The sequence below is a fragment of the Falco rusticolus genome, chromosome 12 (genome assembly GCF_015220075.1).
Source record: "Falco rusticolus isolate bFalRus1 chromosome 12, bFalRus1.pri, whole genome shotgun sequence".
Lineage (NCBI taxonomy): Eukaryota > Metazoa > Chordata > Aves > Falconiformes > Falconidae > Falco > Falco rusticolus.
This window is the reverse complement of record NC_051198.1, coordinates 7,613,446-7,635,945: the sequence shown is the minus strand read 5'-3', so window position 1 is coordinate 7,635,945 and position 22,500 is coordinate 7,613,446. Positions and strand designations below refer to the sequence as shown.

At 39.1% G+C, this 22,500-nt stretch overlaps 2 protein-coding genes across 7 annotated transcripts in view; one reads left to right on the top strand and one right to left on the bottom strand.

Moving 5' to 3' along the window:
- Positions 1–3,115: 3,115 nt before the first annotated feature.
- On the bottom strand, positions 3,116–10,347 carry NDUFAF5 (NADH:ubiquinone oxidoreductase complex assembly factor 5). 4 transcript variants are annotated; one of them, XM_037405204.1, is made up of 10 exons: positions 10,090–10,331; positions 9,952–9,992; positions 8,988–9,035; positions 8,791–8,894; positions 8,260–8,299; positions 5,880–6,077; positions 5,296–5,356; positions 4,018–4,101; positions 3,574–3,656; positions 3,116–3,457 (listed from the first exon to the last, which is right to left on the bottom strand). In XM_037405204.1, exons 6-10 carry the CDS (start codon positions 6,033–6,035, stop codon positions 3,371–3,373), a joined length of 471 nt encoding a protein of 156 aa, XP_037261101.1. In that variant the 5' UTR covers positions 6,036–6,077; positions 8,260–8,299; positions 8,791–8,894; positions 8,988–9,035; positions 9,952–9,992; positions 10,090–10,331; the 3' UTR covers positions 3,116–3,370. The 4 variants fall into 4 exon arrangements, 3 of the variants coding, with proteins under 3 accessions (XP_037261101.1, XP_037261102.1, XP_037261103.1); XM_037405205.1 differs by having other exon boundaries at positions 9,689–9,992; positions 10,090–10,168; XM_037405206.1 differs by lacking the exons at positions 9,952–9,992; positions 10,090–10,331 and adding an exon at positions 9,802–9,824.
- A 60-nt stretch (positions 10,348–10,407) lies between these two features.
- ESF1 (ESF1 nucleolar pre-rRNA processing protein homolog) overlaps positions 10,408–22,500 on the top strand; it is a 37,085-nt gene continuing 24,992 nt past the window's right edge. The window contains exons 1-8 of one of the 3 annotated variants that reach the window (XM_037405203.1): positions 10,408–10,503; positions 11,128–11,816; positions 12,551–12,903; positions 13,685–13,798; positions 14,580–14,680; positions 16,244–16,396; positions 17,853–17,967; positions 18,936–19,074. In XM_037405203.1, coding sequence (XP_037261100.1) covers positions 11,147–11,816; positions 12,551–12,903; positions 13,685–13,798; positions 14,580–14,680; positions 16,244–16,396; positions 17,853–17,967; positions 18,936–19,074 — 1,645 coding nt within the window. In that variant the 5' untranslated portion in view covers positions 10,408–10,503; positions 11,128–11,146. Of the gene's footprint in view, positions 10,504–10,566; positions 10,876–11,108; positions 11,817–12,550; positions 12,904–13,684; positions 13,799–14,579; positions 14,681–16,243; positions 16,397–17,852; positions 17,968–18,935; positions 19,075–22,500 lie in introns of those variants that run through there. The other 2 variants (XM_037405202.1, XM_037405201.1) reach the window with 2 other exon arrangements.

Sequence of the window (22,500 nt, the reverse complement as noted above, 5' to 3'; positions counted from 1 at the left end):
GAGCACCTCCCCAACAGTCAGGAGCAGCCTGCCGTGCCTGCCAGCAGGCTGACAGTACAGGGTGCAACAAGCACTGACTGCTCCTGGGGTGTCTGCACACCACCTAGGGGGGTGCTGCCCCAGCTGGTGGGTGGATTGGTGGAGTGTAGGGAACAGCAGAGGTAAGCACACAGCTTCAGCACCCGTATCTCCAAAGATGGGTGTAAATAGGGTAATGTTTCCTAGAAGGGTGGGCTCTTCTAAAAACCTCCTGTTAAAGCTATAGAGGTAAGCATACAACTGCAAACTTGGGGGTGGGGGTAATGCTGTAGAAGGCTGTTTAGATATCTGAAGGTGTTTACTAAAGGTTTTTTAAGGGTCTAGCATGGTCATTTATCTGTTATATTGCTGCTATTAATCCTGGATGTATAGTTCACAGACCAACAGTTAACTACAAGCCATTAATAAATCAAACCAATTCTAACTTGATTTAAGCCATGAGTTGCTTTCCCCTACATCCCCTACAACAAGCATGTGCACACTCTTCAGTGTTTTCTACTTCACAGTGGTACACAGCCTCCAGCTAAAACTTAACTATCTCAGTTTTGTGTGGGGTTTTTTTTGGGTTGGTTTTTTTTGGTGTGTTTTTTTTGTTTGGGTTTTTTTTTGTTTTTTTTTTTTTTTTAATTCATTCTGTTTTTCCTTTTCCTTTACCTGAGGGCACCTAAGATGTTCAGGAAATCAACCAACTGGCTATGCAGGTCACATCTGCTTCAATACTCAGACTTTTCCAATTCCAATTCCAAGACAATTCCAATCAAACTACTACAGTAACTGTACTCCCCCAAACTAACGGCTCCAAAATCCAGACCAAAACAGATCATGTCTTTGTAAAGTGAATAGTAATTTCTTGTGTTAGACAAATGAAAATGTAAAAGGTTTAACATATATGCTAGCTTTCTTAATTTGGCTTCTTGAACAAGATGCTCTAATTAATTTAATCCACTAGATCAATCTTTGCATCAGGAAATTCCAATTAAACAGCACAGGAAAGATTGGTGCATTTCTCTCTCCTGCAACTGACAAAGTTTAGGTTTTGCTACTACTCCCCAGTCCTTCTCCAAGTTGATGTAATACAGAAACTTCTCCCCATCCCCTACCCCCCACCCTGGCCAGAAAGAAAACTACTCTTCTATTTCTCCCTGTTCCAAAGGTACATTTCCCCATTACCAAACCACATTCTTAATTACTATACTGTTTACACATTCCATCCATGGAACATGGAATCAAACAAGTGGAAATCCTTCCTTTCCTCTGTAACTTAACTGCTTCAAACAAGCACGGTAGGAACACTTCTCCAATTAACATTTACCCAGCACTTCCACCTCCTCATTCCCTTAGCACATGTGAGTCACAACCAGCAGCTCAAGTTACTGGAAATTAACCTACTAAAGCAAAAATGCACGAAGTTACAGTGAGATGACACTTAACTTGATAGAAATGTACATTTGGGCAACTGGAGAGCTTCCCCTCAAACCAAGTGAATTTTACTTAAGCCAGAGAAGATCTGTAGGGAGATGCTGTAACTTGTATTAAGCCCACTGATGCACTACCGAAAAAAAAGAGGCTTTCAGAGAAACAAGCTCTTGTTTTAGATTTTGTCTTAAGATAAAGGGCTACAAACATGATCGTATCACTTACAGCTTCTCCCCCCTTTTCCAGGAGGGTTACTCTTCTTTTCTAAGGAAAATGAAAAATGAACTCATTCCCCTTGAATATTTATGCATTAGGCTTGTAAGCAGAAGCACGACAGAGTATTCCTATCCCTTATCATGATACTTTGTACCCTCTCTGCCCATTTCTTATTCAAAGTCTGGTAAAAAAAAACCACACCCCAAATTAGGCCCTTAAATTGATCTTCCAGCCAGCTGAATACTCCATGGCCTCTTTTTAAGCCAGATTTCTGTTATTTTGAAAATGAATGTAAGTTAAGCAGTAGGAGGTCATTTTAATATTGGTTTTAGTCTTTGAATTGTAACTCAGAAATCACTGACAGGATAGGAAGGCCTCTACCTACCTTGCCTATTGGGTCTGTGCCACACCGTTCCACCAAACTCCACCTGCTGGGTAACCTTAAAACAAGCCTAGAGAAGCTTTCGTTTCCTCACATTTCATACAGCTCCTAGATGCAACGATAAAACTGATGGAATGGTATACCCGATTATATATTCATGATGCTTTTCATTTCTACCACTCTCTATCAGCAAGTACCATCATCAAGTGAAATCTCTGGGTAGGTATTTTTTCTAAACACCTCAGGTTAATGGGCCGTATTTGTAACTAATATCAATTTCTGGTATATGCAGTTATATACAGGAAAAGTCATAGCTCTGTGTCACAGCTAAGAAGGAAAAAAAGTATACTTCATGCTTTTTCTGCCTTGGTCGAAAAGCAGAAAGTTATGCGTAAATGTAATTTGTAACTAATATTTACATAAAATATCATTTCTAATTTTTCAAATGCTATGAGATAAAAGAACAGGAAACAAAGCGCCATGGAACTCCAAAAGAGTACCAACTCCAAAGCGTGCCAATTCTAAGCTAATTAACTAAAGCCACGCATCCATCTGAGTGCTAGCTGACTCTTCTGCTTGCTACTCCTTTCAGTAAATTAAGTCAAATCATGATGCATACCTTCTGTTAGAGCTACAATGAAGCATCCAACTTTATGGCTGAGCTCTACTATTCATGTTCAGAAACATTTCTAGCTTTCAGGGTGGAAAGAAAAGTAAGTGAATTCGAGGGCTGCAGGTGAAGGGTAGCAACCTGAGATTTTTATAATACAGAACTTACTTAACCACTTCCTTACACACAAGTTATGTATTCTAATTTCAAACAATAACTGACAGTAACTTCTCAACCATAACTTCCAACCTACAATAACATAATTTAGATCTATGTATTTGCTGGTATTTTGTCTCATAGGATATATTATAAATATACTTGCCACCAAGTACTATTCTTTATAATGATCTACCATCCTTTAAGAATAATTCAAAAAAATTATGTGGGGTGATACATACTTGAGACTTCCAAATCATACCTGGAGCAGTTGTAATACTGAAAGAGGCACCACATTTGAGAATAGTAATTTAATCAAAAGTTGAGAAAGCATGTATTCACTTAGAACACTGCTCAAATATTTCTCTAGAAACAAAAAATGAACATCATTTTACACAGCTGATGTTGTAGCATAGGCAGTACAAAACCAAAAAATCCAGCTATGCACAGAGTTATTTCAGAATCTTGTGACAATATAAGCACAACCGTAGACTATCTGCAATGAGAAGCTTTACAGAAGCTTTAAGGTAACTATTATTTCTGATGAAGAACTATTTTTTTCCTCTTGAAAGCAGTCCATCTATTTTTGCAAGGTCTCCAAATGAAACTGTTGCAGAACCTCTCTGGGCTGGTCTTGCCTAAGACAAAAAATAAGAAAAAAAAATAGGGCTAATTGTCAAAGTATTTTGTAAAAAGCTTTTAAAGCATCAGTAATTTTAAAAGTACTTTCAAACAGAAAAGGTCTTCACATTACCTGTGATTCATGGAATTTCCAGCCAATCATGTAGTAGATCTGAAATGTGGCAGGTACAGAGCCATCGCTATTTCCGTACATTTCTGTTAGGGTAGGAAGGGAGAGGAAAAAAAAATAAAAAAAAAATGGTAGACAGAACGTCAGTTCCAAGAAATACTTAGTTCCCAGAACATTAGAACCAAATATGACATACTCATCATAATGACTCTTGGTGAAAGATTTGGGACAATAAAAATATCTCATACTGATGCATCAACATAGTTCAAATCCTGTCCCTATAATCAAGGTTAAAAATATCTGTGCGATAATGTTCTGTTCCAAAATGTTGGTGGTTTTTTCTGGTTTTGGGTTGTGGTTTTTTTTCACAGAGAGGTCAAAGAAAAGGACAGAAAAATATGTTCTTAAAGTTATTTCAGATTAACTCATTACCTCTCAAATACTTACCTCTGTATATTGCAGCAGCTGCCAACATTGTCTCCCTGTGTAGCAGAGGTTTTCTATTCCAAGAGCAGTTACTCTCCCCCATACCTAAAAATACGTTTTAGCTTTAAGAAAAAGAAGATATAGTATAATCCATGAGTTAAGTGTCATGCACTAGTGATAGACTTTTGCTAAACCAGAATCCTCTGAATCTCACTGTAAGAGAGAACATATTGCAAATAAATAGTCGAGTTTCTTACTTATAAGAATCTAAGCTTTTTTAATGCCAGTACTTTGCAATTTACAGTTTGTATTGCTAGGAACGGCTTCAAATTATTACTTCTTCAGCCCGAGTCTTCAAACATTTAGGTTTTCTAGTATAATTTACGCATTAATACAAAGTGTTTATTGAGACACACCTCTCATACGTTTTTTTTAACAGGTAAGCATCAAAATTATTATCCCAAGAGATTTTTAATAAGAAAAAAAAAATCAGTTCTACCCTCTTTAATCACTAACTGCATCTACATGTTTCTGCAGAGAATGACAGTTTTACTTTCATTAAGGAATTACTCTAAAAAACAGCAGGTGATCCAGAGTAACAAGATGCCCTGAATTGCTCTGTAAAGTAACTGACTGCATATGAACGACTGCTTTATAAACCCTGACAAATACCATCAGAATACTAACTCAATTGTTAAGCATCTCAATTGGTTTTTGTTCCTCAGCAGACTCCAATTTGAGGGTCTATTTATTCTTATTCCAAAGCAGTTTCCTGAATGTTCTGATAATTAGGAAGGGTTACAGGAAAAGTTAGTTATGTGGGATATATGCTTCTGTCTCCCCTTCAGGGCTTTTCAGCAGCTTACACTGAACAAGCTCACTAAGAATGGGAATACAGGGAAGCAGAAAATTCATAGCAGACCACAAAGTAGCAAATTTTTGACTCCTGCTTCCCAACACAAATCTGCTGACAGGCATAATCTCCTGAGACTCACTAGAGATAAAAAAAACCAAAAACGTTTCCACTGCTACAGTAAGCTTTTGTTTTGGGTTTTGTTGTTTTGGTTTTTTTTGAATAAATTTTTTATGCTGAGGGTAGTGAAACACTTGCATATGTTGCCTAGCGAGGTGGTAGATGCCCCATGTCTGGAAACATTCAAGGTTAGGCTGAACAGGGCTCTGAGCAAACCGACAGCGCTGAAGATGTCTCTGCTTATTGCAGGTGGGGTCCCTGTGACACTCGTAAGTGACTGCGTCACTTACAGAAACCATTTTTGTTTCCACAAAGTATATACTTGCCTTGCAAGTCTTCCATAACCTCAAACAACCCTGGGTAGTTGACTTGAATTTCATCAGTATCCTGAAAGAATTGAGAAGCTTAGTTTTAGAGCGTATCAAGCTAAACCAGTAGCATTATAACAGCCTTCACAGCTGCCAACAGACTATTCATCTGCCACCTCTGTTCAAACTGCATATTTCTTACAAAAAATATACTGTCTTAACATTTCGTAGAAGTTTTGTTTAGTAGGCCAAACGCAATCAAATTTTAATTGAAATGCCATTATTTTCTTCTTGGTTTTAGAAGGAGCAGCAAAAGTGTCTGAAGTTTTTTCAAGCAGGTCTAACATTCTCTGACATTTATCCAAGAAGACCATCCAAATTCTACTGGGCCACTTGCCAAAGATACACTTCAGTTGGTTTCATTAATCACAATGAAGCTGAGGACAGAGGCAGTCCAGGCTACTCCAGAAACTTATTCAGCAAGGTGCATGACATGCAGAAGGAAACAATAAATTATTAATATATGAGTAAAGAGTATTTTTTTATATACTAATAGCTCTGATGTTCTGTATCATTCCTACTGTTCTCTTATTCATAATTACCACAGTCAGGGTGTTAAAGCCAGCTCTTGACAGCAGATGTCCCAGATCAGAGACAGCAGTGAATGGTGATACATGAGGAGAAAACCCCCCTTCTCTTTCCAATTCTGCTAGCTGCAAAGAGCAGCGAAGCTCATATAGAGTGTCTCCCCCAAACATTGCACCAATGAATACTCCATCTGGCTTAAGAACCTGGTGAATCTACACATGAAAAAAAAAATAATGATTTTTGTTATTAAGCCTATGTAACCAAGTTCTCAGGACTTTTTTTTTTTCCCTTCAAATAAACTTAAAAGCAATCATTGTAATAGTCGTAACATTTTTAATTTTGACTGTATTCCACAAGAGAAGCTGCACCAAAGCTTTTGGTAACAGTACAAGATCATAGAGTGATTTGGGTTGGAAGGGATCTTAAAGAACACCTAGTTCCAGCCCCCCTGCCACAGGCAGGGACACCTTCCACTAGACCAGGCTGCTCCCAGCCCCATCCAGCCTGGCCCTGAACACTTCCAGGGATGGGGCAGCCACAGCCTCGCTGGACAACCTGTTCCAGTGCCTCGCCATCCTCACATCCTAACATCTAGTCTAAACCTACCTTCTTTAAGCTTAAAGCCATTCCCCCTTGTCCTGTCACTACAGACTAAAAAGACCCTCTCCAGCTTTCTTGCAGGCCTTCTTCAGGTACTGGAAGGCTGTTACAAGGTCTCCCTGAAGCCTTCTCTTTTTTTATCTCACTTTTTTTTTTCATCATTTGATTGTATTTATCTCAGCAAATAAATAATCTATCTGAAAAGAGACTATGTGTTCTTAAAGAGTGAATCCCCAGAAATTACACTTACAGTCAGGAAACACAAAATGCACAGTGGAAAACCAGTGTAAAACTCATTTCAGTAGGATACTCCTAACCTAAAACAAATATCCCCAATGAATTTACTTCTGGAAATAAGGTAGATTGAGATAGCTGCTGCTTACTTTTACTTTATCAGATAAGGGCAGCAAAAATACTCTTTAATGGTTGGATTTAAGAGAAGTGAGGGCCTTAGTTTCCAGCAGTGATCTTTGTACTTCTGGATACACAATAGAGCGATGCAATTCTTATTACATCTACCCCTACTTATATATAACTAGCCAGAATAGCAATATGACTCAAACACCAAGGTGGACAAGCTGCTTTCTAGCAAGTCTAGTAAGTTCTAGGCCTTTTCCTACTGAGAAAGCCAGTAAATTCATGCTTTCTTTTTTCCTTAAGAATTAGCAATGATCCCTGGTTTAGATATCCAGAAAAGCCGTATTAGATAATCAGGCTAACTCGACACCAAAAGCTTCAAACTGTTTACCTTACTGATTTGAAAGAAAAATCTTTTAAACTTTTTTTACTTAAGTATTAACCAAGCTACTCTTTCTATGCTAGTAAAGAAGCCTTTAATTGACAGGTAAGAAATTTAAGTAGTTGAAGGCAGCTGCCATTGGTTAAAGCAGGTGCTCCCAACACAGGATATGAGCATTCACAATGAAAGTTGGCCAAGAACTCCAGTTCCCTCAGCACTGTGGGACATTATAATGCCTCATTTATTTTTACTTGTGTGGGTAAAAATATTTGACACTTCATGGAACGCTTAAATTCCAGAGAAAATGATATATGTCTTGCCAAGTCTTTTTTTAAGTACTGAAGGCATTCCAGTTTCTATTTTTATTATTTCCACAACAGTAAGGTTCTCCTGTTCATACCAACAGGTGATAGAATAGTACTGCAATGACTGACCAATTTGAAATAAAAGAAAAACCAGTAAATTCATTAGAATAGCCCTTGCTCTTCCTCCAAAGTTTGCCAATTTGAAAAAAGTTTCCACCTGCAGGAAGGAGCTGAAATGATCCCAAATCAGATTTTCACAGTAAGAGTTACAGTTCTGTGTCCTCAACAAGTATTTGCTTCATTTCAAAATCAAAAAGCCTTTATCTGATTAAAGTTTTACTTCAAAATAAATAGCCAAGACATAAAAATAATACAAGTTCCATAAACCAGTTCTGGAGAAGTCAGATTTAGAAAACTCTACTTGTACTACAAGTAATAAGAGCTAACACACAATAAAAATCAACAGCACTGCCTCAGTTTACATTCATTACCATGACTTCAGCTGCTGAGACTATAAAATACTATACAAATATGTTGCTTCACAGTTATTTATTCCAAATTGGTTTGAGACAGTAAATTAGTAGAAGTGCCAACTCATGGTCCTTAAACTGCCAAAAATACTACATAAAATACTTGTGCGCAACATGAGCTATTTCTGTGCCTCTTATCTGAATAAGACCTAGAAATAGAGTGCTCTGAACGCAAGTAATTGCAAGCATTGATTTTTAGTATTAAAAGCCATTTTCTTACCTCTCTAAAAGCTCTAGGAAGGTCATTCACCCAATGCAAACTGAAATAACAGAAGCATACATTTTATAATTGCATATTAAATAAAATCTAGCAAATGCAAATAATTGTTACATTATCTAAGTATGTTTCAGAAGCCAAAGCAACAAACCAGTTTCATAAACTGCAAAAGTTCTGAAATGCCTGCCTAAAAGTGATACTAAATAAAACCAGAAGCTCAGAGAAATAGCTTTTTCTTACTGGCGCTTTTTAGAAAGTTGCAAAGATGCAAGTCCTGGTGACTAGTTTGTCAAAATGCAGGAAAGAGGGAAGCTACATGTATTTTGAAGGAAAATAAATAAGCAACACACTAAGAACCACCAGGACAGCAGTTTTTCCTAATGTACACTTGTAAAAACTATGCAAGTACATCTCTTACTACTGTTTAACAGACTATTAATCTTTCTCTTGGTTTTTTTCCTTAAAGTTACTCAGAAGAGAACATTATTTAACATCTTTAACCAAAAATTAACATGTTAAGTAATTAATGCATACCTTAAGCTGCTAACAACAAGATCAAATGTATCTTCTTTGAAAGGAAGGCATTCCTCATCAGCTACAACACTGACTGTAGGGATTTCAGATTCTACAGCATTTTTCTAATGTTGGGTCAGAAGAGAAACAAGAGAAGGTCACTTTTGCTTTCCTGTGTTGTGGAATTAAAGCATATCAGCATTCAGAAAGCTACTTACTAAAGCATTCTCCGCAATATCAACTTGAATAAGTTTTTCAACTGTTTCCTGAAATAAAATGTTAAAAGTCTATCAAATATTTAAACTGCTTTGTAAGTTGACATTTGTCATTTTTAGTAATGCTTACACATATTTACAGCAAGTAATCTCTTGAACACTTGATAAAAATTCTATACAAAGCAGAAAGCATTTTTTCCCCAGGCACAGTACTTAGTAATTGCTCCTGAGGGCACAGCTGAGATAGAAATTCTGCATTTTGAGGTGTAAGTTCAGTTAACTAAAACCCACGGACTAACAGCCAATGAAGTACCTTTACTTACAAAGCCATTCACGAAGGGTAAACCGCTGCTTAGAAGTCTCTGTAAAGATACTTCTCTTTAACAACTAAGCGTGCCCAGCAGACTGAGGGAATAACAGGCACATCCCTCCTCAAGACTACAGGTTAAGTGTCACACCACACACAGCTTCCCCTGCACTGCCATTTGTCTGCTTTCCTGCGACAATGAATACAGAAAGCAAGCCTGAACGACACACAGCTCTGGACGACAGCTACAGATACGGCGGTCGGGGGGACGGGACCAGAAAGATTTACCTCATGAATATTCAGAGAATTGTTTTAAGTTATAACAGAGCCCTATTGGAAAACAGAGGAATGAAGTAGCGCAGATTTCAAACACTTATTCAGTATAAAAAGCCAGTACCTTGGTTAAGTGCTGAGCTATGTAACCTCTTCCAGAGCCAAGATCCAAGGCAAGAGGAAAAGTTCTAAAGGATAAGTTTAGTAACATAAAACATCACCCAAACTCGTCACTACCTTGAGCTTTCCACCGCGCTCAGCTCTGCCCGCCGCTTTCCAAGCACCTTTTCGGACCCAACACGGCGGCCACTGCGCAGGGGCTCACAGGGCAGCGGGGACCCGAGGGCCACGGCCCCTGGCGCGCCGCGCCCCCACGGCGGGGCTTACCTGGGGATGTCGAACACCCTGTCCGCTATCCTGCCGCCGACCTGGGGGGAAAGCCCGCCGGTCAGCGCCCCGCCGCGGCCTCCCCCGCCCCGCCCCGCCCGCCGCGGGGACACCCGGGCCGCCGTCCGCCGCCCCCACCTCCCGCCGCAGGTACTCGCACTCGGCGGGCTCGGCCCGCAGCGCCGCCCAGTTCTTCTGCTTCCGCTTCAGCCGCCGGTCGAAGGGGCTCAGCGCGCCCGAGCCCGACGCGACGCCGGCGGCCGCGGATCCCCCCGAGGGCGCCCAGAGCCGGCGGCCCCAGCCCGCCCGCAGCACCGGGCAGCCCGCCCCGCGCAGGGCTCGCGCCCCGACGGCCCCCCGCGGCCCCCCCCAGTGCCGCAGCGCCCATGGCCAGCGGCCCGCGCCCGGCGCCTGCGCGGGAAATCCCGGCCCGGCTTGGGCGCCTCCCGCCGCGCCGCCAGCCTTCCGCCAGTCGCGCCGTGTGATTGGTGGGGGCGGGCGGGCCCGCGGCGGCCGCCGTAGCGCCTCCGGAAGTGGCTGCGGCGGCGCGTGGTGGGTTGTGTGGGGGCCGTGAGGGGCGGCGGGCTCGGGCCGGGTGGGCGCAGCGAGCAGGGCCTGGCCCCGGGGCCTCGGGTACCGCCGCTGGGGGCGGGGGGCATGGGGTGCTGCAGTCGGCTCGCCGTAGCTCAGCGGGCGCCTTGGGGAAGGTGCTGGTGCTGCCGGGCCGCGCTGAGCCCCTGCCTGCGCCGGAGCTGCCGCTGGCCGGAGCTCGTCGGAACACCCCGCTCTTACTGACTTTATTCTGAACTGGCGCTTTATAACGTAAGGTAGTTTTAATCCTGGGGGAAGTAAAAGCCTGGGGTCTGGCTTACAGTGGTTGAGGTCCTGTTCGAGGTTGAGGAGGAATCACTGTCTCTGCAGCCGGTATGGTCTTTTTAGTTGCATATCCATTTTCTGTGGAAGCTAAAGTTTGTGGGCAAGACTGCGATAGTTGTAGGATTATTTGTGGGTCATTTAAATCGTCTTGTTGAGCTTTTGGAAAAGAACTATTTACGTATAGGTTAAACATCTAACTTTGTGTAATTCTTTAATGTTTTTCAATTACATATCTAAATCTGTATTAATCAGGTTTTTAATCAGACGTGTTTCGTTTTCATCCATATTGTACATGTCCAGGTCTTCAACAGCATCAAAAATGGCATCCCAAGAGGAAATATTAAGAGATGGGCGCTTTAGCTGCATTACTAGAGACCCTAGATTTTGGGAGATGCCTGAAAAAGAACGTAAAATCAAGATTGACAAACGATTCCGAGCAATGTTTCATGACAAGAAGTTTAAGCTGAAATACACAGTGGATAAAAGAGGTCGTCCTGTTAACTATACTTCTACAGAGAACCTCAGGAAATTTTATGCCCTGTCAGAATCTGACTCTGATGTTTCAGAAAATGAGAGCAAACAACATACTGAAAAGAAAAAAAAGAAAAAAAAAGCTAAATGTAAAGGAAAAACAGATTCTGCAAAACTACTTGCTGATGGCCTCTCTAGGGAGGAGCACAAAATAAACAAACAAAGGGTGGACCAAGCATGTGAAGCAAGGACGAATATAGATGACCTTAAAAATGAAGGACAAAAAATTACGTCTAAATTCAGCTTCAAAGAGGACTCTAAGAAAACTGCAATGGGAAGTGATTGCTCTCAGGGAAGCAAGGGCCTTTTACGCAAAGGGGAAAACAAGCAAGGAAATGCATTGGGAGGAAGATCAATTTCACGTCAAAACAAGCAGAAGTCTTCACAACAAAGCAGTACTAAGGCAGTTAAAGCTCCCAGGAGGGACCATTCCCTAGAAGCAAAAATAAAAGAATCAGGTGAGTTGTTCAAATAGCAAGTAGAATTCAGCTATGTTTACTTGGATGTTGTTGCTTTTTTTTTGTCTATGGAAGATCGTTCACAAGATCCATCACAGAACAGCCGACTGACTCGGGTTCAGTGTTGTTGAAGAATTGGAGTTGGTCAGCTCTTTATAGAATCAGTGCTGATTCGTCGTAAGATTGTGAACCTCCATGCCATCTTAATTGCTGGAGCTGAAATTGTTGGTTAGTTAGAAAAGTAACGTGTTGTGGTGTATACAGTACCGTGTTTATCAAACTGATTAGCAAATAAAAGGTCTGATACCGTGAAGGCTTCAGCATATCAACGCTTGTTGACTGAAAGGGTAAGGAGGGGAGCTTCAAGCCATTAATGTTAGAGGGTGTTAGAGAGAGAACAGGTGACGTAAGGAAAACCTTTATATTGCTTGCACATGCTAATTTCTCCCTATTGATTCTATACATATAAACAGAATAACAGAATAATGTTTCATTAGAGTTTGAGGTTGGTAATACAATTGTGGACCTGAAGAGTGATTAGATTAGACAAACTGAAGAGGTGATACTGGTGATTTATGTTGTTTGCTCTTCCCTGACATGACTTACTCCTGCATCATTAGACGTTTCAGGGGTTCTGTAAATCTGTATGAAGAAAACCTGAGGGTTTTTTCCTCTTTGTAAAAGATCATATGCAATTCCAATGTAAAAATAAATATCTAATCTTCATCTTTCAGTGACTGTGTGCACAGACACCTGTGAACAAAGTGACCTTACTAAAAGCCAACTAGAGGAAGAAATTTCTGTAAATGATGCTTTTGAAAATGCAGAATTGGAAGAAGAGGAGCCAGAAGACGATGGGGAAACAGGCGAGGAAGAGGAGCCAGAAGACGATGGGGAAACAGGCGAAGAAGATAGTGATTCAGAAGATACTGAAGAAAGTGATAGTGGACCTGATCTAGCTAGAGGCATAGGGAACATTGAAACGAGCTCAGATGATGATGAGGATTTAAATGAAATATTTCCAAAGGAGCCAGAGATAGAGCATTCATGGCGTGAGCTAGATAAAGACGCCCCTCGTGGAGATGAGGTAACGATACTTTGCATGTGAAAAGCTGCTGACAAACTCAGAAATGCACATTGTTAGGAGACCATTATAGACCTTCAGCTATGAAACAATTTGTGAAAGTAGTTTTCATTAAGGTTTTTCAGCCTTTTAGTTAGAAAATCCAAGTGATGGTGAAATTGACTGAAAATGAGAGGCTTGTAATCCCCCTTCCCTCTAAGGAGACACTTACCTGTAGATTGATAAGCTGCCTATAAGTGAAAGAACAGACAGAACTGAGCTTTTCAGAAATTCAAGAATTTAAATGGTACTGCTTTTGTTCACTGCTGATTTCTTTCAAATTTTTATTTATTTAATGTTTTAACTTGCACTTTAAGAAATTAAGAAATCATTAGACAGTGAAGTAGGGCTTTAAAACTGACCACAATCAGCGTATAAAGAATCATGGTACTATAGTGCTGTTGCAATACTGTGATACTAATTGCTATTGTGACTAACCCTATGATAACAACATCCTAAGTGCTGATGTTGTAACTGTGGTCCTAAATCTGTGGTTGGTGCAGTCCGTTTGGTGGTGCTTCACTATTGTGTCCTTTTAATCTGCTCTGGTGATTGCTGCTTCTGACCTTTGCTAATTTAAGTAATACAAAGTTTTGAGGAAGATGCTGCTTTTTATTTGTTCAGCAGTTTGTTGCTGGCTTTGATTTTTACCAAGGATAACTGCTAGAGAATTGTGTATTCCTCACAACAGTCAGGAATTAAACCTATGAACCTTATGTCCTTTTTTTTCCCCCTCTCTGTTCAGGTAACGAGGAGATTGGCAGTTTGTAATATGGATTGGGATAGGTTGAAGGCTAAGGATTTGCTGGCTCTGTTTAATTCTTTCACACCCAAAGGAGGAACAGTATTTTCTGTTACGGTAAGACCTGATTTCTGGAGGGAGTACTGGTTTTTACTGTTTAAAAAAAAAGTTAAAAAAGACTACAAAATGAGATTTAAGACAGTTCTCTGGAGAACCAAAAGGGATATTAACATGATAAATGAAAAACTGTGCTGCTGTGTTAGATATAAATACATGCTGCTTTTCAGCAACAGGCATGTATTTGGTAGAGTTAGAGCCTGAAGCTGTTAACTTCTAGTGTTTATGAGGTTGGCTCTAAGTACTGTTTTTCTGAGACTGATAGTGAAGTTCTGCAAGTTTAGTAGGGGCAGACTACAGTTCCTTGCTTAGTTTAATTTTCAGTAGATAACCCAGCCTTAAGTTTCTAAGTGTTTTCCAACCCTTTTTACCATTGCACAACACTTCTTGTTTTTCACCACTTCTGAGTTATTAATAAATTTGCTTAATTCTGATCACTTTAAGTTGTATTTTTCCATTTTTAGTGTCTGCCTCCAGCTTTCTGAGAAAGGTTAGTCAAATACCCCTTTCCGAAAAGGGCCACAGTGAAATTAACAAAATCAGGGTTCCTGTCGTTCTTAATCTGTCTCAAAATATTCTCATTCCTAATGAGCAGGGTTTTTTTTCTACTGTCTTTTCTCTAAGTCAAAATTAAGAGGGTATTAATGTTTATGGAATTGATCCCTTTACCGATTTTGGATAAAAATTATAAAAGTCTAAAAGGATTGGTAAGATACTTTTTCTTAGTTGATGTACCTTATGCCCCTACAGTTTAATATTTATTTTTGCATTGTATTTGTAGATTTATCCTTCAGAGTTTGGAAAAGAGAGATTGAAAGAGGAAGAACAAAAAGGACCTGTGGAACTATTTGACCTTCCAGAGAATACCACAGAGAATGACGGGTATTAACTTTATCTTCAAATGAGAGATATAATAGGTCTAATTCTTAGTGAAAATTCTGATCATCTGTTTCCAAAAGTTCATATGTGGCAGTCTCCCATGGACGTCTTAATTTTAGAGCTTTGTCAAGGGAAGTTTTGCAACTGGCCCTAGTCGGTTATCAATGCATTGAGTAAATGCATTATGATGAAACTGGAGAAGATTTGCTTGTTGATAGGCAAGTTCAAAATTTTCATTATGTAGCTCATTGGAATAATACATGGAACTGATGTATGGAGAGTTTAACATAGTATTTCTTCTCTAAAAATTGCCCTTGCTGTCAAAATTTTTATCTGCATGATCAACAGGGACCTTAACTTAGGCCAAGAATTGCCAGGTAGAGATTACTTGAATGCCACCAGCACCAGCCCTAGCTTACTAGGCTGAGCTCGTCAGGCCTACCGTTGTCCAGGCTTCTTCAGGCATGTCTTCCCCCGTTCTTTTGTTCTGCTCGAAAGTCTTGTCTGTATGGAACTAGAGGTTTTACTAGATTTAACTAGAGAGTTAGAGAAAAACAAAAGAACTTTGCTTTTATATTTTTCCAGAATTTCCAGATGTTTGGCAGCCTGACTGGGGCCACTTTTGTATAATATATCCCGCTGGACTGTCCTATATTTGGGAAATCTGGATGCTTCTAAAATAAGTGCAGATGCCTTTGAAGAAAGTCTCTGGTGCATCAGGGAAGCATATGATGAACTTGCGGTGCATTCTGAAGTCAGCTTCACTGTGTGCATCAAGGTGCATCCTGAAGTGTTAGATCTACTGCTCAGTGGGCTGTAGAGTATCTGGAATACAACACGCAGAAACCCAGCTGTCCCACAGGTACCCCAGTGATACCTGTGCATGTACCCTTCAAATTCACAGGACAGGACCTCAGCCCTGCAATCGCTCTCCTGCATCCTTCCACCAATTCATTCACTTCTCAGTCTCTTTTCTGCTTTTATTTTACTGTCATCTTCTGTGACACCAGCACCACCTGTGCTACCCAAGTTAGTATCCTGATTCCTTTCCTCACCTATACTGCTTGCTTAATAATCACTCCTACCCTGCCTCTCTCTAGCAAGAGGATCTGCAGTCTTGTCCGTACAGTCTCCCAGCTTCTCTTAACATTCTTAATGTGCGCCTTTACTTAGGTATGAACAGACTTCTCATCAACTTTGTTAAGAGCCAGGATAATTGCAAACAACTTGATAGGAACTATTAAATGCTACCTTCTGTGGCCTGCACAGAGGCATACAGAGATGTTACTCTATGCCCTGCCTAGGGACTCTGACCTTACAATTCCTGCAGGAAGCAGTCATGTACAGGAAGCGTACACTTAATAAACCTGTGTGAATTAGTCTTTTTACTTGAGTAAAACTGAACAGATGCTGGTGGAACTTCATGCTGTTTAACATCTAATCTTATTATAAGATTAGGAGAGCGCTTGAGTGGTGCATAGTTTTAATGGGTTGAGTTAAAATATTTTGCAGGTGAAAAGTTGTTAAAGCCAGCTCACTTGATTGTGTTGTTTTCTGCTTCTGCAGGATTTATAGGGAGAAACTGCGGGAGTATCAATTTAAGCGACTGAAATACTTCTATGCAGTTGTAGAATGTGATTCTCCTGAAACAGCCAATAAAATTTATGAGGAATGTGATGGACTGGAATTTGAAAGTAGCTGTTCTTTTATAGACCTGAGGTAACCCCAGTGGAGACTTTTTTTACATGTTGGGCTAGGGAGGGGAGGGAGACTTAAAGCCTATTTAAAATAATATGGAGTATTGTTTTTATCCTGTAACCAAAATGAGATAGGTAAATAAATGAGGTGTCCAGTGAGTTGTTAGGTTTCCCTTTGATTCTTTTTTTCTCTTTGAGCATTTTTACTGCAATATCAAAAGTTTGAGAGGATCTCTGCATGGAGAGATTATTCTCAGAGAAGTCAGGTAAAACATTCTAGTTGCTGCTTCAACCTTCTGGTACAATTAAGTAAAGTGGTAGGATTTAGAAAACAAAACAACATACTGCTGGGTGGTGGGTTTTTTCTTCTCTTTTCCCAAGGGTCCAGAGTTGGCTCTTTTTCAGGAATGCTTACCACAGGGCAAGAGTATTGCTGCTGTTGTCATGAAGCTGCAATAGATTGCTATGGTAGCCCTTATGAATGAGCTGGAAGCTCTTAATATTTCAAAAGTCACGTTTCAGAAAGAAAGCATTTTGCATTATAGTTGCGCTTTATTGTTACTATTTCCCTTTGTTATAAAAAGCCTTCTAGTCTGAGCAGAAGAGAAGTTACTAAATCATAATAAATTTTGACAGGAGCTGGTTTTGTCTGTGGGAGCCTGTGTTATGGGCACTCTTGGAAGTCAGTGAAAGATAGGTTTTTTGCTTTGAATTATTTTCTAGAGGAAATTAGTTCATTTGCTTTGAACCATTTTGGAGAAGATGATCTCTGCCAAATGAACATGTAACTTTTTGTGCTTTCAAATGGAGAAAGATGATGTTTTACAACAGACGCAGCTGTTTAAAGTTCTCCAGTGTTTTTCCTAATCTTCTACTTTGTTAAATGTTCATGTTGAATACTATTAATCAGATTACATTTGATTTAAAAAAAAAAAAAGCCAAATAGCCTAAGTAATTTCTCATGTAGTATACAAAGGATTTTTTTTTAAATCTAACTTCTTTTGTTGTAACACATGACTTCGGTCTTTTTAACATTTTTCTTTTTCCTACTCATTATAATATTAAAGATGTACCAGCCTTTCCTGAAATGTTTTGATTTTTTTTATTTGTTTCCAAATTCGATTTTTTCACTTTTTTCTTTTGTATTTTTAGTATGAAAAGATGATTCTTAAAACAAAAAAACATGCAAAAAACCAGCTCTGACCCTGCTAATACCAGATTGAAAGTTGTTTAGTTTACTTCCCCAGTATGGTGTTACATGTTGAAAACCTGTGGAATAGCTGTGCAGAAGCCTGACAGTTGATCTTACATGTGTGGAGTACTTGTCCATTTCTTTTGTTTTCTTTTCAGACTTACCAACTTTTTATTTTAGCAAATTCTTTTGTACTGATGTACCTTACACATGAAAAGCTTAGACTGTTTATACTGTGAAATTTCCCAGTGTATTTGAATAATAACGTATTTTATTTGCCTTTAAGATTTATTCCAGATAATGTTACATTTGATGATAAGCCAAAAGATGTAGCCTCAGAAGTGAATGTAGCTGTATATAAGCCAAAGTACTTCACATCTGCTGCTATGGGAACATCAAAGGTATCTCTACAATGTTTTTGTAATGTTTTTCTAATTTGTTTAGGTTTATTGTCAGCTTATAAATTACATAAGTAGTGGGGAGAAGATTCCTGGATATCATAACCATTTCAAAATAAAGACATCAAACATACTAAAAGATGTAAGCATGTTACAGTGTCATAAGTTGTAACCCCATAAATAAGCTAGAGAGTTGTATTTTAAGAGATTCGGCTTCTTTTTAACAAATTAAATACTATATTTTGACCTGGTTGTATCTCTCTTACAAAAGTTGCACATGGAATTACTTTGTTATTCACAGTTAAATTCTCTTAATTTGCCTAAAATGGGTATTTGTGTGTTGCTCAACTACAGCCTTTTCGGTGGTTATGCCAGGCTTGAACAGTTGCTTCCCTTCCTTGTAGCTATTCATTCCTACTCTCTCTTATGTGACAACCAAGACTTCCATCTGGCCATGAAGTGAACTGGATTGTAGAAGTGATAAGTTGAGAAATAAGTAATTTCTGCAGGATCATTTTTTCAGTCAGATCTGTTTCACCTTCTGGTTGAGGGTGCGGTTATGTAAACACTTCCATTGTCCCCACTGCAATCCATGCATGATTCTAGGAGTGACTTGCTGCTGGAAGAGGAAAGGGAAGAGCTGGTGGCTGCTTCAATACCAGTATCTGCTGCCACAAAGGAAATTTGGCTTACAGAGATTTTGTGTGACTTGCTGTTACAGAACCCTTCACTGCATAAGGACACTTCGGTCTTTCATGTGGTTAAAATTCAATGTAGAACAAATTCCAAAAAGTTGTTACTAAATTTATTTTAGTAACTACTTATTATAGCTGATCGTTGTAGAGAACGTTAGTAACAGTTCTACATTGCTTATGAAGTTAGGAGTTTATCAAATAATTTTCCCTAAAAAGACAGTTACAATGTTTAATTTTAGTCTTTCAGCTTCTGCAAGTGGCGTTTTTATTTTTAAGGTAGATATCACATGGGATGAGACAGATCATGAACGAGTAACGTCACTTAGCAGAACTTTTAAAAAAGAGGAACTTCTTGACATGGATTTTCAAGCTTATTTGGCTTCGTCTAGTGAAGAAGAGGAAGAGCAGCAGCAAGGTACTTGGTTAATAAACTTTATCCATAAAATCATTAGCTGCACTGTTTGGAACCCAAGTTATTTAAATATGTGAGTTCCGTATCTTTAGAAAATGCTTTGAATGTCGTATTTTCCAGGGACAATATTATGCTTGTATAAAAGCTATGGTCGGGTGCTGCTATGAAAATAGCCTATCTTCCCTCCAGAGCTAAACATGTCTGAAAGTGGCATATACTTGTTGTGTGCGTGACCTAAATGTGGGGGGAAGTTGGTGGTGAACAGGTTGGTATCTTTTGTTCACCCTTTTCAGTTGGGAAATAAGAGGACTGGTGACAGAACACTGACAGTTTGCCAGATGCTAAAACTTTTATTTAAAAGATTCGTAAGTTGCATGTTAACATGGAAGCTGTAGATTCTTTAAATTTACTAGAACTTGACATTCCTTTTTTCTTTATTTCATTTTTTGTTTTAGTTAAATATGCTTTCCCAATGTTCTATATATGTGGTAAGAAAACACATATACACGTTTTTAAAATGATGCCTCTAAAGCCACAGTTGAGATTCATTATGCAAACCTGATTCTGATGCTCCAAATAACTATCATTAGCACGGTCTCAATATTTTTGAAGACAAAGTATGTTAGCTGAATTTGGAGTTACAGCTTGCTTAGAAGATGCATTCGTGAAAGTTTGACTTAAGTATTATCACACTAGCTTTAAAACAGCTTTCTTGTTTTCATTTCTGTACTGCAAAATCTCTTCAGCTGGTATAATTAGTGTTTGATTAAGCTGAGTATAATTCGAGATATTTCAGGTAGCAAGATCACAGGTGACCTAAATCATGGCATATTTTCATTATTGCTCATATGATAAGCATATTAAAGAACTTATCATCATACATTTAAATGATTTGTGCAGAGAATATGGTAGCTATTCTATTCATTCAGTGCTGATTGAAGGTCTGCTGCCTTTCTGTGAAGTCTGAGTAACACTGATCAAAAATTAGTAGGTGATTAGGAGTTACCCTAATCTTGCACCTCCGAGTGTAAAATTCTTTCTTGCCATCCCACCCCTCTCTGTTTTTTTTCAGGGTACCTTAACATTTCTTTGTCAAGTTTGGCAATACCTACTTTAATCTCTTCATTTCTGAGATAAAATTATTTTCAATAGAACTGGAGGTGCTTCCTTTTCAGAGGAAAAGTCCTGGTTTGAAATGTGCAGGGATTAATGGCTAAATGAATTGGGTACAGTGCTTACTACGGAAATCTGTTTATAGGTTAATACGGCGTTTTGTCCTAAGTCTTTGCAGGGCAAGGAGATACTGAAGAAGCTGCCCTAAGACTGTGCTTGCTGGAAAGGCCCAGACAGGGTGTTGAATGCACTCCAGACCTTAGAAGGTCCTGAGGGAGATGTAGATTGTACAGAGCTGCTTCACTCCTGCAGTAGCACTTCTTGTGTCACCAGGGGAGTGTGAATGACAGTGGAGAAAACCTGTGCTATGGGCATTCTGGTACTTCTAAGGTGTAGGTCCTATATGATGAGCGGAAAGGTAGGCAGCAGAAGACGTTTATAGGAACTATGGAGTGTAGCAGTAACAGTAATATCTTTCAAATGCTTTTTGATTCATGTATTACTTAAGAATATAAAGAGAATGTAATCTAACTTCATAAGGTACATAGATCTTTTGTGTACGATGCACTGACATGTAAATTCCTGAATTACCTTGCTTGTTTTCACTCTAAAATTCAGTCTGCTTTTGATTAATAATACATATAGCCTAAATTACAAGGCAAAGAAAATTTAATTAAGCCTTAATCAGGTCTTTCAAACAGATGTTAAAATTGATTTATACTACATTAAAGCATGTTGTTGCAATCAGAGATGACTTTGGAGCATGCAAAAGAACATTACAGGTTTTTCTGGTTATAGAGTTGGGAAATATTCTGGCAGCAAACTCAGCTTGGCAATATCTTGGCAGGGTTAATGTCCATTTGTTCCTCATCTTACATAAAAATGCACTTATAAACTGCACCTCTGTGAGCTTTAGTTTCTCTAGTAATGCTTAGTAAAGCATCTAAATGGGAGCAGTAGATGCAGAGGAAAGCAATTCCATCTTCTATTATGTACAAGACTAACACTGTCTTAAAGAATAGCGTCTGTAATAGGGTGGTGATGGAAGCAGACATCTATAAGTGAGCAACACTTCAGAAATTTTCAAAAGTAACCTTCCATTGCTGGGAAGGAAGAGAAATTGACCTTAAATAATCTTAGCACACTAATAAATTCTAAACCTGGAAATGTCTAGATTCTGATGATGATTTCAAAAGTAAGTTATGAATGGAGTTACATTGACATGTCTTCGGCATGTTACTGACCTTTTATCCATTCAGTTATGTGATACAAAGCAGGATTCCATCCAGCAGAATTATGTGGCGCTATGCGCAAATGGGAAAAATCAATGTCAGCTGCTTGAATGGAAATGTAGGAGTGTGATAGGAATAAAAGTCCAGGACATTTTTTTCCTTATTTTTTTTTAACATATTAAAATGTTTTATTTATAAACAGGGTTTTGTTGGCCTGTTCTAATCTGGTTTTTATGGATTTTTTTCAAATTAAAATATGTGTTGTGAATGTTAGTATTACTATTATACAACAGTTTTGTAGTGTTAAGTAGTGCAGTGACCTTGTATGTTGTGGTTCATAGCACAAAGTATCTCCTTTACATTGCTTCTGAATTTTCTGTTACTTGGATGCATTTGTTCTAGTTAGGAAGTGTTTGTGGTGTGCATCAAATCCAGCCCATAATTTTTATTTTGACTGTGAGCACCAGTGACTTAGTGTGTGGCATTTTAAATAATAGTTCAAATTGAGTGTTGTGGGTTATGCCTAAGCTGCTTCTGTTCTGTTTTTTTATCTTTGGAAGAGCAATGTCTTTTCTGCTGTTCCGCTTTGCACCACTACGCAGAATACCTGAACAGACTATATGACAAAATATTTTTTTCAGTGTATTTCTAGTTAGCAATTCTTGATGGTATAATCCTAGAATATCCTGAGCTGGAGGAGACCCACAAGGATCACTGAGTCAAGTCTCAACTCCACACAGGGCAATCTAAAAGTTAAACCATTTATGTTAAGAGTTGTCCAAACACTTCTTGAACATGGACAGGCTTGTAGGGAACTCTGTGTAGAGCCCTGGTCTCCACAGTAGGAGTCTGAGCAGGGAACATGTTCTCTTGTGGCATTGGGCTTCCAATACAAGACTCTACAAAGACAGTAGATATTTTGTTTTGTGCTGTTGCGCCATGCCAGAGGTGCACAAGTGCAGAGAAAGGAAATGTAGTTATTGGGAAGGAGGGGTTGCTGGGGGAGTTTTACTTTTTAAAAATAATCTAATATTAATAATCTATTACTAAGCTAATATAAGATAACCTTATTTTTAGTGATTAA